Source organism: Mobula birostris, chromosome X (assembly GCF_030028105.1).
Source record: "Mobula birostris isolate sMobBir1 chromosome X, sMobBir1.hap1, whole genome shotgun sequence".
NCBI classification, from domain to species: domain Eukaryota; kingdom Metazoa; phylum Chordata; class Chondrichthyes; order Myliobatiformes; family Myliobatidae; genus Mobula; species Mobula birostris.
In genome coordinates this window covers 70263393-70282091 of record NC_092402.1, presented here as the reverse complement: position 1 = coordinate 70282091, position 18699 = coordinate 70263393, and the positions used below count along the sequence as shown (strand labels likewise).

The window sequence follows — 18699 nt, the reverse complement described above, 5'->3', positions numbered from 1 at the left end:
AATATGATGTAGGAAGCTCAGCCCTGTTACCAAACAGATTAGTGTGGTCTCACACTGCCAAAAGATGGAGTGGAGTTTGCAGGGTAGAGATGGGACACCAATAAGTAATAACTCACCCATGCCCCATAGGGCAAACTATTTAGCACAAGTGCAAATTTAATTGCACACATACATTGCATCTCTGCAATGCATTCCACTTACTTCGTTCTGTGTTAAGCTGAGCACGATAGAATAAAACTACAGTGTACTTCTGACCATGGGATTTGATAAAATTGAAAAAAAAACAATAACCCTGATTTCAGGGCAAGTTGTATATTATTTGTGCAAAAAAAAAACATACAGAATGTTGGATAAAATTAGTAAAGCAGTACATAACCTTGAGCAATAAATCGCTTCAGAATTCAAATAAGATCTTAAATCATTTTTGGTTCAAGAACTTCCTGAACCTGGACCACAGTTCTTAATGACAGTGTGATTGAGAAAAGCAAGTTCCTCAAGTGAACTTTGTGTAAATCAAGAAGCAGCTTCAGGGCCCAGGAAATTTGAAGGCCGGGACCTTTTGTTTGCGAACACAAGGAAATTCCAGCAGTCCTCAACAATTGGAGCAAAGCAGCTGTAGTGGTGGAGTGAAGTTCAAGGATTTTTTAAGCCAACAGTGATTGGTTGAGTATGGGTCAGATTATACAGTGCAAGTGATTGGACACCCTGTCCTTGTGCCAACCTTTGTAACATTTTGAAGGTGTGTTTCAGTTCACAGCACAGTGATGTCTCTCATCTTAAATCAACCATAGAATGACTAAACACATTTGACTTCTGCTTCAGGGATTCTGACCTGTCACTAATATACTGACATGTCCAGAGAATAGGAGAGTACCATCCTTTGTGAATTAATATTTGCATACCGCCAAAGAACCATATAACACAGGACAGAATAGATTAAATCATGGCACATAGCAGACGTTCTTATTCAGGAGTTGCTATTTTAAGTCACTTGTTCTAAACTATACTGTGTATTACTTTTAATTCATTTCTGGAATACGAGTGCTCTTGGCAAGACTACTGTTTCATTGCCCATTTTTAATTGCTGCTTGAACTGAACATCTTAGCAGACCATTTCAAAAATTATGTATCTGCGATTAGCTAGGATGCTGGATTTGAGCATTAGTGAAGAAGAATGAAGGGTTTTGTACTACAAACTGGTAGTTTGGTGACATGAACCAAATCAAAATTCCCCAGCTCTGGTGTGAGAGTCACCCTGATATTCCAGAGACTGAAGGGGGTGCTGCAGAGTGACAGGCTGTGATCCAGTAACACACCACATCACAAGTTATGGTGTTTGGTGATGCAAGAGAAATCAGAGTGTGCCCCAAAATACTGCCCAAAAAACAGTAAAAAGAAAAACAAAAACTAAAACTAGGTAGACACAATCCATAGACAGCAGAGTAGACACAGAACTCTCAGACCATCCTATTATACAAGATTCTACAAGACTGCCAGGTTAACTATCAGTGGACAGGTTCTGCAGCTCACTTTTTCACCCCAGCTGTAATGTAACACACCCCTGAAATGCCAAGCAGAGCAACTCTCCTCAACCCTCCTCATTCACAGCCACTTGCTAGTAATCATGCTGGCACTTACTCTGCTAATCACCCCCTTGAACTCCACATCACCCCCACCCCTTGACTTGGGCAAAGACTCATTTTGCAATTTTACTCTGATCCACCACATCAATCTCTTATCTTTTACTGTATGTGTACAGATCACTATTAAATAGATCTGGAGAGATTTAGCATCTTTGCCATTAAGTTGACAGCAGGATGCCAATGCTGTGTAGATATAAAATAGCTACATAATATATGACCACGGGAAACAAGCTATAAGAGGCTATGCTCCCCCAGGATACATCAGCACATTTCTGGACTGGATTCATGTTATAATCCTTTTGGCCATGAGGCTGCTATACAAAAATCCCACTTAGACCACACCCAAATATTTAATCTCATTTTAAAGAAAGATCAAGCTTTTCCCAATAAGGTGGAATGTGAAACTGCTACCTTATCTGGATAGAGTAAGAAGTGTTGTCAGCAGTGTAACATCACCACATAGATAGACTGCTAGTCATCACTGAAGGAGACATGCAACTTAGTCTATCCATCAAGGTATCAACAATCCATGTATAATTTAGAACTCTCTCTCATATCATTGGGTCCCCATGGGCTCCAGCAGTGCCCTTCAAATTGGATTTTATTTTTAAAACAATGACAGTAAGTAAGAGCTTCGGTTTCCTTCAATCCTTCAAGACTGCAGCACACAAAAGAATTTCCACAGCACAGACCACTGACATTTAGCCCATCAACTCTGCCAGCTCATCTTGGAGTAATCCTGTCAATTGCCCCAATCAGAGCTCAGATTTGATGTGAATAATAAATTGGGCCCACGTCCCACCCTTGCCATGGTGCTACAATGGAACCCCTTTACAGCATTTACCCTAACAAAGAAGCTACAACAATAGTCACAAAACGAAAGCTTACAAACAGCTTTGCCACCACAGCCAAAAGATACCCAGCATCTGCTATACAATAAGACCCTTCCTTAATGTGCTCTACAATGTCAGATTTGGTAACAGTTTAAAAAAAACAAACTACCAATGTGCTCTAATGCTAGGAACACATCAACAGAACATGACCTCTCCTCTGCAGTGACAAATTCTGCAAGAGTGTTCACATCAGTTCTTCGAGATCTTGATGAAATTGAGCACTGTATCCTTGAAATACTGCAGGATACAGTGAAATACTTCCTTGCCTTTAGGGGCAAGAGACCAGATTGCAATAGGTTCCATTCCCCATAGTTCCCCTCATCTCTGCTGATGCTTGCCCTGGCCAATCCCAGAAAGGTGAGGGTTTTTTTTTTTTTTTTTTTTTGAGGAAAGGCATGTAGAATTCCACTTCCCCTCATCTCTGCTGATGCTTGCCCTGGCCAATCCCAGAAAGGTGAGGGTTTTTTTTTTTTTTTTTTTTTTTTTTTTTTTGAGGAAAGGCATGTAGAATTCCACTTCCCCTCATCTCTGCTGATGCTTGCCCTGGCCAATCCCAGAAAGGTGAGGGTTTTTTTTGAGAAAAGTTTAAAAAAGGCATGTAGAATTCCACACAACTCAAAAAAAAAGCGCTCACACTTATGTGGTCTGCTTTAAATGCTACAACTGACAGTTTTGCCAAATTAGAACTGGACTGCCAAAACTGTCAGCCAGCTCTGAACCATGGTACCTGGTTGCAAAGAAAGATGGTCATAACGCAAAGCCCAAAAATATGTCGGCATGTTGACAAATTGCCGGCTGGTGGCACGGGGCATCAGCGCCGGACTTCGGACGAAGACTCCAGAGTTCGAACCCAGCCGGCTCCCTTGCACACTTTCCATCCGTGTTGGGTTGAGCGTTGAGCTAGCAACTTAGTCTCATAAAAATAAGAAAGCCTGCTTAAAAAAAACGCCATCATGATGGCGTCCCGATGACTCCACCTGGAGTTAAGGGCTTCATGTTGACAAATGGTAAGTTTTTTTTTCTTGCAAAAATTAAAGTTGCAGATTATACTTTATACCTTATTGTCGCCAAACAATTGATACTGGAACATACAATCATCACAGCGATATTTGATTCTGCGCTTCCCGCTCCCTGGATTACAAATCAATAGTAAATATTAAAAATTTAAATTATAAATCTTAAATAGAAAATAGAAAAATGGAAAGTAAGGTAGTGCAAAAAAAAAAAAAAAAAACGAGAGGCAGGTCCGGATATTTGGAGGGTACGACCTAGATCCGAGTCAGGATCCGTTCAGCAGTCTTATCACAGTTGGAAAGAAGCTGTTCCCAAATCTGGCCGTATGAGTCTTCGAGCTCCTGAGCCTTCTCCCGGAGGGAAGAGGGACGAAAAGTGTGTTGGCTGGGTGGGTCGTGTCCTTGATTATCCTGGCAGCACTGCTCTGACAGCGTGCGGTGTAAAGTGAATCCAAGTACAGAAGATTGGTTTGTGTGATGTGCTGTGCCATGTTCACTATCTTCTGCAGCTTCTTCCGGTCTTGGACGGGACAACTTCCATCCCAGGTTGTGATGCACCCTAGAAGAATGCTTTCTACAGTGCATCTATAAAAATCTGTGAGAGTTTCAGGGGACAGGCCAAAACACCATTGATTTAGAGTAGGTAGCAAAACCAAAACATTCAATATATTGATGGGAATCAAGGGCAACAAATTACCAAAAGGAAAATGTGTTCCCAAGTTATAAAAGGGATAGAAGGCTAATTTGAGACCTATGATTGGCCATTAATTGGTAATTAAATCTTTTAATTACAAATCAAATGAAAAAGCAGTTTACACTTTTTGCAGGTAGATCATGCAAGATCCTTTTAAATGCAGAAAATTATTACATTCATAAAACTTTAACCACAGCCTTTGATTCACACACAAGAAATGACTTCACTTGGAGAAATGCTAGATCATAAAACAGGAGAAAGGGGAAAGAAAAGGGTGACTGTACTAAAACAAAGGGAATGACAGACAGTGTAGCTGGAGCGCTTGAAAACCAGTAGTACAACTTGAACAGCACAGATCCTAAGAGAGGAATACATTCTAACAAAGCACAGGAACACCCGCTTGAGTGAGTGTCCTAGGACGCTGAGGGAAACCATCTTTGCCTTGGAGAGGGGTACAAAGTGCAAAAGGTTTGAAGGGGATTGGGCATTCAAACTGGAGATGCTGGTTACAATTCAACATGAGACTGAAAGAGCAAGGTAAATATTGATATTCAAGATCCTCAAAAGAATTGGGTAGATACAGGAAGGACTCATGGATTCAAATATCCTAGAGTGCTGGATACGAGAAAGCTTGCTGAGGAAGTGGATGTACTTCATTTTTAAGGAAGCAATGAACTATTTTTCATACGAGCAGAATATTGAACAGCAGGCTGAAGCACTAATACTGGGGGGGTGGGGGGGGAGCTGCAGAGAGCTGGGGCTTTAAGCACCTTCAGTGAGGCATCATCAGAATCCCAGAACTAGTCTATGGCTGAGATTCAGGCTTATTTTCATCGATTATGTCTTTGTTTCCAATGTACTGGTATTACTGGAGATGGGACACAGTTTTTTTTTCCCCCATCCACCCCAAGGCCAGCATTATTTTCTGTCTGTTGCAAAATGGACCCTCTTATTCCAAGCAAAAACTCCATAAGAAATTAGAGCACGCAAACAAATGGTCTCTCACTCAATATTAGTAGGAAGCCCCTGACAATGTGTGTGAACAGCTGGATGAACAGATGTTCCATCTGTTTTGGGAAGGTGCCAAGCAAAGTGCATATGGGAGCCACGGTGATGGATGAATGAACATAGGCAGCCCAGAGGGAAAGTGGCAAGGAGGCAGGGAGTGAAAAGGATCATAGCTTATGGGCAGAAACACTAATGAGACTGAGTTGTTTACACAAAAACTGTTTGCTCACTGCTCCACTGGCAGGAGTCGGCATGCATTTGTCTCAACTGCTAGCTTACTGTTCCCTCTATCTCCATTTTTATGGTCATCCCTGGTTGGGGGCCTCCACCTTCTAGGCCTGAAGAGATCCATAATTAAATCCTAACCCATTTTGCCCTTTTTGAGCAAGAACTAAATCTTCTGTGCTAGCTGGTGGCGTAGTGGCATCAGCGCCGGACTTCAGAGCAAAGGCTCGAGTTCGAGTCCAGCTGGCTCCCCTGGCATGCTTTCCATCCGTACTGGGTTGAGCGTCGGGCTAGCAACTCGACCTCATAAAGGAATTGCCTGCTCCAGAAACATCAACAGCAAAAAGTTGATGGCCTATGCTCTCTCATGAGTTTAAGGCGGCAATTCTCTTCTCTCCCCCCCCCCCCCCCAAATCTTCCGTGCTTTCTCACCATTGCCCCATTTCCCACCCCTCCTTCACCACCCATCCAGGCCAGTGAAGATATGCTATAATGCAGAGCCTGTATCAATGTAGTTGAAAAATATCCTTGCTTGGTATTCAGATCACATTCAGGTAGTTAACAGATTGTTAGGGGCATAAAAGACCATGAGATTTACAATTTCTCCTTCCGGTAAACAAATCCCCCTCCCCCATATTTCCTTTTCTCCTATGGTCCGCTCTCATCTCCTATCAGGTGCCTTCTTCTCTAGCCCTTGACATTTCCCACCCACCTGGCTTCACCCATCACCTTCCAGCTAGCCTCCTTCTCCTCCCCCACCTTTTTATTCTAGTGCCTTCTCCCTTCCTTTTCAGTCCTGAATGTGGCACCGGCCTGAAATATCAACTATCTATTCATTTCTATAGATGCTGCCTGACCTGCAGGGTTCCTTCAGCACTTTGTGTGTGTTACCCACTTTTCAATCCAAAGAATGTTGGTTCACTGCGACCTTAGAGCTCTGAAGATACAGTTTAGTATAAAGAATATAACACAACTGCAAGGCAAGTATCAGACTTCAAAAGAACAAGCAGCAATTCAGCTGGGAATATTCAGCTGGTTACACAGTAATATTAAAAATTAACAAGGTATTCCAATTTATAACAAAGCCAAATGGGGGTGTGAGGAAAGGGAAGAAGTGTCCAGATTCTATGATCTGTATTAAAACACTCTGGAAATTCAGACATAAGAATGCTTCATATTCCCTTTGAAAAAGAACTTTGCAAGTGAGTTGCTGTTGAGTCACCCAGAGGTGAACTACCCCAAGACTGAGATGTGACATTAATGCATTACCTATTGGGAGGTGAGAGGGGGAGGGAGAGACTGGTGGAATATTTGAATAAATTTGAAAATCAAACCTCATGAACAATACAGAACCAGTACTGCACTCCAGGAAGTGAAAAAATTAGTGGCTACTTCAGTTATACTTAAAGTGACCACCAGCACTGTTCCAAGCCTAATTTAGAAGACATCACTTAAGCAGTAGTGTTTATTCCAAAATGGATTAACCCACTGAAAGCTCACCATGTCCACAGCAATATAATGTGCAAGTACATTCATTAAAAATATTTTTTTTTTTTTAAAAACAATCATTTTCCCAAGGATTCCTCAGTGTTCAAGTCCAATGCCTCTGTTAAATCTCACCATCACCAACAGTCCAGGACATTTCTTTTCCAAAACACTTAATATCTAACAATATGACAGCGAACCAGATGCAGTCTTGTGATTAGCAAGCAATTACTAATAAGATTTGAAAAATACTTGGCAATCTTGGATTTTGCAGTTATCTAACAGCAAGTGGTTACCTACTGCATTCTGAGCAGTTAGTCAAGAGTTGCCTTTTGTCTCTCCAAAAAGCATCTTTTTGTTAGCTGGCATCACTAAACAATGTGACGCAACACTACACTCTGCTATAATCCAAGCAATAGATGATCCAATGCTAACGCACACACAGCATTGAAATGCTAATGTAATGATTAGTAAGAAGATTTAAGGCTACAGTAACATGCTACTCAGAAGACACTGGGTTTATTTCTTCAAATTCCCCTTTTCATGCAGCAAGTCACTTTTGGCAACAAGACCAGTTTTTAAGAGGACACAGGAGAATTATGCATACTTTGCACTGAACACTTAGAAAATCTGAGTTAATTGGCAATGTAAACAAGGTACTTTGCCTGCCACCAGGACAGCAGGCATTTCTAAACAGAAAAGAGCTGGTTTCATTCCAATTGCAGTACAAAACTTGAAACAGCTGGTCATGAGGCCAAGAGGCGAAAATGCTTCAAGCGGCTGTGGAAACAATTCGGCAAATGGAACCAGGCCACTTTCTAGAGCAGGAGTGTGCCGTTATCACTGATTCGTTTTAAGCTCAGTGGCCGCGCTAGAAATGTAACATTAAATGGCAGTTTTCAGACGTTCAGCAGATCAGTACATTAAAAAATACACACTTGCTAAATTTGCACTGTCCAAGTCTGACGACACATTTTACTACAAGCACTACTTTCATTCACAATTTAAAAAGCCCTGTGCTACTAATGCCTCCTCAGTGGCGTGGTACTTTCCAAAATTCAAGATAACAGCGCCTTCTACAAATAATAGAATGATTTAGTGAACACAACAAAGACAAGGCTACAACCCAACTATAACCCATTTTCCATCCCGCCACGATATAAAAAAAAAATTCTTACCAAAATCATCTGATTTAAAGCCACTTGCGCTCCCGTCCTTTGCTTTGTTCTCCACCACGCCTTCAATCAGACAGCTGCCTTCTGCAGTCCTGTCTAACCACTTCTTGGAAACGTCAGACTTGAGGTGCCGATCTCGGGCAGCCTGCTTGAGAACAAAAAAACTCAGCACACTGGATTCTGAACTGGGAGGAAGCACTTAAGGATGATTCTCATTTACTCTTTATATCTCATTAGTTTAAGAACAGAGCGCATGTTTTGGCTATCAATTGCAGCTGAAAACAACTTGCACATCACATTATCTATTGAAGGAAACGCAAATCACTTCTTTAATCAAATCATCTTCGTCTGCCTTCTGAAACAGTTGCCAATTAGCATGTTGCCTGCCTGAAAAGAACTAGCAGATGCAATTAGCGCCAAGCATAAAGAAACTCAGACAATGAAGCGAACGCTGAGGAGGCCCATCTGCCCGGGTTCAGACCCATATGATTGCATCACACGAGTCTTAATAAACTTGCATGCTGTTAACGACAGCATTGCACAGCCATCTGGATTAACAAAAGTTCAAAAGCCTTGTAGCATTTACGGACAAGAGTGACCCCATCTGCAGTGATCATAGGGGCCCCTCTAATCCCATTTCCAGATGGTGAAAAAAATTGTCGAGTACCTACGATCACTTGCAACTCCATATGCCGCTGGTAATTGAATTACCTACATGTCGCCTGAAGCATTCATTTAAAAAGCAGTACCTGGTGCGCACATTTGGATGACGAACTAAACTGAAAAAAAATCAACCTGATACTTACCCAAGTTATACCGTTACATGCAACATCTTTAGTAATTTCAGGGCAGACAGTAGTGAGAATTGCTTCAGTTGTTCAGGTTCAAAAACACATTCTGTACATCAATATGGTACAGTTGTACTCATTTCGTTTACATATATGCAAAAAAAGTTCTTCCATCAACTTTCACAAAGTATTTCTGACAGTATAGCAAAATTCCAGTGAGTAGAATCACTGCAGAAATGAGGGTTTATGTACTTGGCCAGGTCTTTGGCCAAGTTATCCAATTAATCCCACCCTCAAAATAATTTTCCTTTCAGAGTGTGGCAAGTCTTTCTCTGAGAACAGCAGGAGGAGGAGCTTTGAATATCTTTAAACCAGCAGTAGATAAGATTCTTGAAAAGGGGTGAAAGGTTATGACATGGAGGTTGTCAGTGGGTCACACACACTTTATTAAATAAATAATCAAGGAGTCTCGAGGAGCTGAATGGCCCGCTATGAATTCATGTATTTTATATATTTAAGAAGCACAGTGAGGAACAGGCCCTTCTGTCGCACTGAGTGGCACCGCCCAGCAACCCACCTATTTAACCCCAGCTGAATCACATGACAATTTACAATGACCAATTCACCTATGCCTTTGGAATGTAGGAGGAAACCGGAGTGCACAGAGGAAATACATGCAACAACTGGGAAAACGTACAAACTCTTTAGACTGTGCTGGAAATGAGCTCCAATCTCTGACGCCATGAGCTGTAATAGTGTTGCACTAACCGCTATGCTACTGTGACGCCCCAAAATTCACAGTCACAGATGTGGAAATGCAGGAGATTGAACCCAAGCTGTCAAACAAATAAATCCAAGAGTCATTCCCCACCCCAAACATGGGCAGGGGATTCAACAGCAATAAGCATTACAACTAAGGTGAAACATTATCTGCACACGTGGACTTCGCTGTAGGGTTAAAGGATGATTAGAAGTGGACTTTTTAATTGTTCTTTTCTCACTAAAGGTCACTGAAACTGATTGAACTTGGACCCTTTCTGCTGTTACCTTGTTGAGCCATCTGGACTTGCACAGGATTTTGTGTGGAAGTCACTTAGGACATGTTGACTATGTTGCTTTTGTCTCCAGGAAAGTGAGCCCAGTCAGTTCATTGTCATCTGCATTAACAGTGACAGAACAGATTTCTCCTGGATTAGTCTTCGGTAAATTGAAATACTATTCTGAATGCATTTGAAAGCAAATGTGCAATTTATTTTCGCACCTTTAAATTCAGGATATTCTCAATGTGTTTCACAGTCAAAACAGTACTTTTAAAGTCTAGTCACTTGATTTCCGCCTCCTCAGGCACTCCCTTGTGGACTACAATAATTTGTTTCCACCTCATTTCTGTGGGTTGAGGTGGCTGTAGAGAATTATATGAGATTGCAGACTTCGCCACAGGAGGGCAGATGGTGGTTGACAGGTTGGGTGGATATGTCATTTGAAATTAATGTTCCTTTTTACTAGGCCTTCACATTCTTCCATCACAGAGACAAGAGGTTCTCAGTGCTTTTCCAGATGGCAGTCCTCCATTTTCACCACTCTTAGACCAGGGATTCCCACAAGTCAATGAGGGTGTTACATTATCTCAAGGAGATTTGAGAACACCCTTGAATGTTTTTCTCCATCCTCCTGAAAATCATTTACTGTTAAAGAGCTGAGGTGGATTATAAATGTCTGGAGCAAGGCTTGTGAATGCCTTGGCCCATCCATTGGAACTAGTTGAACATGAACAGAGCATCAATGTTGTAAACGTTGGCCGTGGAGGGGACAATAATATTGGCTCATTTGTCCTGCAAATCAATATGGGGAATTTTGCAGATTCAGAGTTTAAGGGGTGCCAACTGTGGGTAGTCAATATCTTAGAGATAATTCTGAAGGGCAGAGATCACTGCTGCATAGTAGACTTGAGTTTGACAGTAGGTTGTCTCTGAGTTGGCCAAAGGCCATGTTAGCACATGAGACCAAGGTGAATTTCAACAGTGAATCTGTCATTGCTGGGAGGTGGCTCCTAACATTAGGGAAAGTGATCCACATTTTCCCAGATCTCAATGTTTATCCACTGCTGCTATGCAGGAAGTGTTTGTGCAAATTGAATACAATGATATAATGGATAATTTTTTAAAAATTCCTTGACTATACAGCAAGATAGGTATTAGTCTAGAAAATTGGAGAGTAAACTGCGTTTCAGTTTCTCTCATTCATAAGATGGGTACTCACTGGAGTGCAGCACACGTCCAGCAAATGCGCTACAGCTTCACCCTAGTTGAGTCAAACTTGATCCCATAACCATTTTACTTGGAGGGATGTGTGCCATCCAATGGACTCAGGTTGAAAGCTATCATACTTCTGATTTTAAACAAAGATCCGAACTTTATGAAATTATTGGGCTTCTGATCATCCTGAAATGTGAAGTCACTTTCTTTCCACAGATGCTAGTCAACTTGTTGACCAATTTTGGCATTTTCTGCTCTTATCATGTGATTGTGCTTTTTGGTGAAATGGACTTCTAAGAATTAATGACATTCATTTAAGGTAGTATTGGGAGGAAAATGCTCCAAAACATTTTACAACTAAAGCATTCAAGTGCAAAGACAGCAAGATCATGTGAATGACAAACAAGCTAATGACCAGATAATTTGATGACGCTGGTCAAAGTACAAATTCTGTCCAGGATCTTGAACTCCTCTTGGTAACCTGCCAAAGAAACAGCCAAAAAAACAGGCTCAGCCAAGAGACTTAGCCTCTGTCACTGGAAACTAACCATCCAGTTCTAAGAGTTGAAAGTATTCTTAGTACAGTTCACACTGGAAAGACAAATTCATAATTGGATTGCTTCGCAAGGTTCAAGAGGGTATAAATCAAATATTTTCACCCCACCAGTGCACCAAAATGAAATTCTAACACCACTGTTTAGCAATAACAAAATGCAGATGCTGGAAGTGGGAAAATAAAATCAAATGGTCAGAACATTTGTGTAGAGAACAGGGAAATTCCTATTTTAAATATGGATTTTTCATCAGAAATTACCAGGAAAGTAAGCAGAAAGAGAAACAAAGAATTATCTGTAAAGCAAATAGAGGGCGAGGAGGATTGGATAATAGCCAAGTTTAAAAGAAATTTCCCAAATGCCTCAACCACACCTTCCTTGTCACGTCCACCGAAAAATAAAACGGAAACAAGTGTGAGGTGTTGCATTTTGGAAGGACAAGTCAAGATAGGACATACACAGTAAATGGTAGGGCACTGAGGAGTGTGGAGGAACAAAGGGATCTGGGAGTTCAGATACATAATTCCCTGAAAGTGGCGTCACAGGTTGACAGGGTTGTAAAGGCGGCTTTTGGCATCCTGGCATTCATAAATCAGAGTATTGAGTATAGGAGTTGGGATGTTATGGGGAGGTTAAGACATTGGTGAGGCCAAATCTGGAGTATTGTGTACAGTTCTGGTCACCTAACTATAGGAAGGATATCAGTAAGATTGAAAGAGTGCAGAGAAGATTTACTAAAATGTTGCCGGGTCTTCAGGAGTTGAGTTACAGGGAAAGATTGAACAGGTTAGGACTTTATTCCTTGAAGCGTAGAAGAATGAGGGGAGATTTGATAGAGGTTTACAAAATTATGAGGGATATAGACAGAGTAAATGTGAATAGGCTCTTTCCACTTAGATTAGGAGAGATAAATATGAGAGGACATGGCTTTAGGGTGAAAGGGGGAAGGTTTAGGGGGAACATTAGGGGGAACTTCTTCACTCAGAGTGGTGGGAGTGTGGAACGAGCTGCCATCTAACGTGGTAAATACGGGCTCACTCTTACGTTTTAAGAATAAATTGGATAGGTACATGGATGGGAGAGGTCTGGAGGGTTATGGACTGGATGCAGGTCAATGGGACTAGCGGAATAATGTTACGGCACAGACTAGAAGGGCCGAGTAGCCTGTTTTCTGTGCTGTAGTGTTCTATGGTTTTAACTACTAATGTTCTGAAATGACCGTAGTCATGCCAAGACAAGGCTACAAGTCCCAGTATAAGGGGACTGTGCTGTTCTTCAAGCTTGGAGTGAGCTCAGAGGTATAATGCAGGAAGCCAGTGACAGATGTTGAGTAGCAGTGTCAGAGAAGTCGCGTGATGAGTCATGGACAGCAGAGCCCTGCACCTCACAAGGCACACAGGGCTGGCAGACGACACTCACATGGCAGCAAGTGACTCTGCTGCCACTAGGTGGTTTCAAGCATCCGAACTAGTAGTTTTGTCATTAAACTCCCCACCCCTAATAATTTGAGGCTTTTTAAAGACTAGCACTTTTGGAGTTCAAATCCAGACCCACAGAACTTTGTACTTTGATCAGACTCCTTCGACAATGCTGCTGAAGTCCAGTGTGAATGTGTCACAGACCAAACTCAGACTAACTGAGTGGATAGCCCAAGGATCCAGAGTGGATCTCCTTTACTTCTTCTACCCACCATGACACAAGTTTTTGGAAAGAATGCTTCATCAACTTAACATGAGAAAAACAAAAAGAATCAACACACAACTGTGACCATTGTTCATAAACATCATGGTTGAGTCCTTAAAAAGATGGGGACTGCTGTTATGGCAATAGATTGGAACTGCATCTGGCAAATTGGGACACAGGCAGAAATATTAAAAGCAGCTTTGCATCAGATGTTTGATTGCAAATTGTGCAGGTGCCCAAAAAAAGGAATGCTATATTCCCAGATCCCAAGAGCAGGTAGACTCAGATTTAGTTCCTTATATGCTGTTCTCCCATAAGCAAAGAGTTGGAGCAAATGGTCTCAGTTTGAAGGACAGAGAGAAGAAGTGGAGCAATACACAGACTGGCCTACCAAGCAGCTGAGTTCAGCTGAAGCTCCTGTTCAGAGTGCATGCAAGGGCATTATTGGGGTTGACGGTGATGTGCCCAAGTGTTCATAACTAGGGACAAATCTGATGTGTGGGACTCAGGCTGGGAAAAAAATACAGATGGAAAGTCTAAGAAATAGAACAATATGCAATGATAGAGAGTAGAAACAAATGCAAAATGGAACGGGAGATCGGAAGTACAAAAAAGCATCACAAAAAAAGTCCCCATCACCTGTGCACTGCATTAGTTCAGACAGTAGGAAATGTGTTCCAAGTGTGCAGTCACCATTTTGAGGGACAAACATTTTGGATTACTGCTATATATCAACATTTGAGCACGGTATCACTGAGCGCATCAGTGAATTTTTAGTCATTTGTTTCAGCAAATGAATGGCAGATTACGTCAATTGACAGAAGCAGATCCAATTCCAGATGAAGACACACCCATTCACCAAGGTGAGCACTTCCCCAAATCAACAAATTCCATCACTTCAGGATTCTCTGCAGTGTATGCAGAGCATCAACACTCAGGTAAATAACTCTAATCAAGTATAGCACTTGCATTTTGTTTAAAATCCTACTTTTCAATCAACTGTCATTGGCTTTCCACCCCTCAGAACCTAAACAACTTAATCCTCTCTTTGCTATTGTAGCACTCTGTAGAAGTTACTCAATATAATAAAATGCAAAGAACTGATGCGGAACCTTGTGGTACATGCTTGCCATGTGATGGATATCAACTTCTTGGCCATTAGAATTCTTTCTCTTTCTTGGCCATTTGCTAATCTTGCTTCCTAAGCACAGCATTTGTACTAGTAAGATCACAAACAGATGTAAATAAACTTCCAACTAACTTCTGGTTGTAAATGGAAGTCAGTCTTCAGTTCTTGAAATGTAAATGGAAAGCAGTAATCACCTTGAGGTTAAAACAAGTATTGTCTAACGACCAGATTTGCAAACAAGTTTTGTGGATAGTAGACATTCTGTCTGGGAGAAGCAAGGTTTAGCTCAATACAACTGCTTTATTACTGCTCAAGGTGCAGTACAAGAAAATGGGTTGTTTCAAACAGACAGGCCGACTCAAAGAAGTTTGCAGAACAAATAAGATATTATTTAGCTGCATATCTATAACTATCATGTGTCTACAGTTGGAAGGTGTTATGTGCTTAAGGAAGTTAGCTTCACAGCATTAATAGTAGGTAGCTAAAGAACTACAGTTAAAGTCAGAAGTTTACATACACCTTAGCCAAATACATTTAAACTCAGTTTTTCACAATTCCTGACATTTAATCCTAGAAAACATTCCCTGTCTTAGGTCAGTTAGGATCACTACTTTATTTTAAGAATGTCAAATGTCAGAGTAATAGTAGAAAGAATGATTTATTTCAGCTTTTATTTCTTTCATTACTTTCCCAGTGGGTCAGAAGTTTACATACACTTTGTTAGTATTTGGTAGCATTGCCTTTAAATTGTTTAACTTGGGTCAAATGTTTTGGGTAGCCTTCCACAAGCTTCTCACAGTAAGTTGCTGGAATTTTGTTCCATTCCTCCAGACAGAACTGGTGTAACTGAGTCCGGTTTGTAGGCCTCCTTGCTCGCACACGCTTTTTCAGTTCTGCCCACAAATTTTCCATCGGATTGAGGTCAGGGCTTTGTGATGGCCACTCCAATACCTTGACTTTGTCCTTAAGCAATGTTCCCACAACTTTGGAGGTATGCTGGGGGTCATTGTCCATTTGGAAGACCTATTTGCACTAAGCTTTAACTTCCTGGCTGATGTCTTGAGATGTTGCTTCAATATATCCACATAATTTTCCTTCCTCATGATGCCATCTATTTTGTGAAGTGCACCAGTCCCTCCTGCAGCAAAGCACCCCCACAACATGATGCTGCCACCCCCATGCTTCACGGTTGGGATGGTGTTCTTCAGCTTACAAGCCTCACCCTTTTTCCTCCAAACATAACGATGGACATTATGGCCAAACAGTTCAATTTTTGTTTCATCAGACCAGAGGACATTTCTCCAAAAAGTAAGATCTTTGTCCCCATGTGCACTTGCAAACTGTAGTCTGTCTTTTTTCAAAATGGAGGTTTTGGAGCAGTGGCTTCTTCCTTGCTGAGCAGCCTTTCAGGTTATGTCGATATAGGACTCATTTTACTGTGGATATAGATACTTGTCTACCTGTTTCCTCCAGCATCTTCACAAGGTCCTTTGCTGTTGTTCTGGGATTGATTTGCACTTTTTACGCCAAAGTACGTTCATCTCTAGGAGACAGAATGCGTCTCCTTCCTGAGCGGTATGACGGCTTCGTGGTCCCATGGTGTTTATACTTGTGTACTGTTGTTTGTACAGATGAACGTGGTACCTTCAGGCATTTGGAAATTGCTCCCAAGAATGAACCAGACTTGACATCATTTTCTGACCTCAATCCGATGGAAAATTTGTGGGCAGAACTGAAAAAGCATGTGCGAGAAGGAGGCCTACAAATCTGACTCAGTTACACCAGTTCTGTCTGGAGGAATGGAAAATTCCAGCAACTTACTGTGAGAAGCTTGTGGAAGGCTACCCAAAACGTTTGACCCAAGTTAAACAATTTAAAGGCAATGCTACCAAATACTAACAAAGTGTATGTAAACTTCTGAACCACTGGGAAAGTGATGAAAGAAATAAAAGCTGAAATAAATCATTCTTTCTACTATTATTCTGACATATGACATTCTTAAAATATGATCCTAACTGACCTAAGACAGGGAATATTTTCTAGGATTAAATGTCAGGAATTGTGAAAAACTGAGTTTAAATGTATTTGGTTAAGGCATATGCAAACTTCTGACTTCAACTGTATGTCTCCAAAATGATTTTAGACTGTTTGTGCTGGAGGGATATCTGAGGAAATATCATATGCACATGAAGTCACCAGTGGTAGAAAAAAATGTTATAAAGGTAGAAAGCAGTTCAGGCTTACTAGGAATGGTTGAAGAACATCAAGAAGAATGATAGGTAGATGGGGTGAATAGAATTCTTTCCTCTAGCTTTGGTTTCTGTGATGGACAACTTCCTCATCTACATCATGCAATGTCTTTTTAGCTTGTAGGAACTGTACCTGCGTTTTTGAAATCCTTTGAGTTTAAGAAATGCGTTGTGCTTTAGAAGCAGTTTGTAATTGGGAAATAACTGTTTAAGATAGAAATCCTCTGAGTTTTAAATGGGTTTTAAATATGCTGTTTGGATTTAAACATGTATTACTAAAAATAAATGAATTGTGTTTTAAACAATGTTGTTAGCTGGAAGTATCTTCTTCTTGTCAGGGGTCAGGGAATAAGTTTTTTTAACGCAAAGAGTGGTGAGTGTGTGGAACGGGCTGCCGGCGGCAGTGGTGGAGGTGGATATGATAGGGTCTTTTAAGAGACTCCTGGATAGGTACATGGAGCTTAGAAAAATAGAGGGCTATGGGTAACCCTAGGTAATTTCTAAAGTACATGTTTGGTACAGCTTTGTGGGCCAAAAGGCCTGTATTGTGCTGTAGGTTTTCTATGTTTCTTGGTAGGGAGAGGGGATTCACCACTCATATGGTGGGTACTGGCAGCTAAAACTCACCGTAGAGAATAAACAGGGAAGGAAACTAGTTTTTGAAGACTGGGTAGTTACGGTATAATCTCCCTTTAGTGAGAGTACTCGTGGCTATTTATATCCAATAGGGCTTAAGATCTTTGTTTGAGTTTAGAACCTCTGCGGTCAGCAAATCCAACACAATGACAGCCAGGCAAGTTATTTAGGGGGAGGGGTCTGCTTTGGCTTCAATCACTTAAAATATTTTCAGAGCAGAACAAGATGGTTGGTTTGAGGCTGCTGAAATTGGTCTCTCGGTCTGAGTGTTTATTTTAAGTTACAGTGACATTAACCTTTACACTAGTATTCCTTGCAAAGAAACTTACATTTTAAGATTCACCATATAAAGATGAAGGTTTCCCAACTAAACAGACAACTTGAGGGCATGAACTGCTAGGGCATCACATTTTCTCAGGAGGTGCCATTGTCTTTTGACGTGCTGCTTGAAATGGTGGTTTTCTTCCATTCCAGATGTTCCAAGTTGTTTCAAATGATACCCAGCAGATAGCAAAGGGTGCTGGGTATCATTTGAAACAACATGGAACATCCGGAATGGAAGAAAAGCACCATTGCAAGCAGCACGTCAAAAGACAATGGCACCTCTTTGTCAGGCAGTTTCTTTCACCACTGTCAGAGTCAAAATAAATTTATAGAAAGAGGGAAAGTAGAACGGAATAACTATGCAAAATCAAATCATGTGCTTGAGATAAGAGGACCGAAAAAAAAAAAGAGGCTACTGTTTCATTATGTGACCACATAGATCATGCAAATCATTTGACATTTTATCACATGGAATGCTCCCTTCTCAACGTTGTCTCTCATGCAAACACTGGCCAAGGTCATGCAGGCTTTCATATACTCTGTATATATACATCCATATATTTCCCTTACAGGCTGACACACAAACCTACTCAAGTCTGTGAGCAGGATTAATGCTCAAAGAGCACTTCACTTTTAAAACTCAGTAGGCCAGGCAGCATCTATGGAAAAGAGTACAGTCAACGTTTCGGCCTGAGATCCTCCAGCATTTTGTGTATGTTGCTTGGATTTGCAGTACCTGCAGATTTTTTGTTTGACTTTGCTTTTAAAAAGCATTTTTTCCACACACACACACACACACACTCTCAACTGGCTTTGGCAAGATTTAAGATTTACATTTCCCTTGTACCTTACATGACCTCAAGGTGCCATTTGGTGCTTTACTCGCACTTCTTGAAATATAACACTGTTATGTAGGAAACTCACCAGCCAGTCTGTGCTGCTCCC

General features: G+C 41.1%; 1 protein-coding gene across 4 annotated transcripts in view; it reads right to left on the bottom strand.

The window, feature by feature from the left end:
- Positions 1-18699, bottom strand: part of lima1a (LIM domain and actin binding 1a) — a 143366-nt gene that overhangs the window by 21065 nt on the left and 103602 nt on the right. For 3 of the 4 annotated variants that reach the window (XM_072249104.1, XM_072249105.1, XM_072249102.1), the window contains one exon: positions 8140-8284. In XM_072249104.1, coding sequence (XP_072105205.1) covers positions 8140-8284 — 145 coding nt within the window. The remainder of the gene's footprint in view (positions 1-8139; positions 8285-18699) is intronic. The other variant, XM_072249103.1, reaches the window with a different exon arrangement.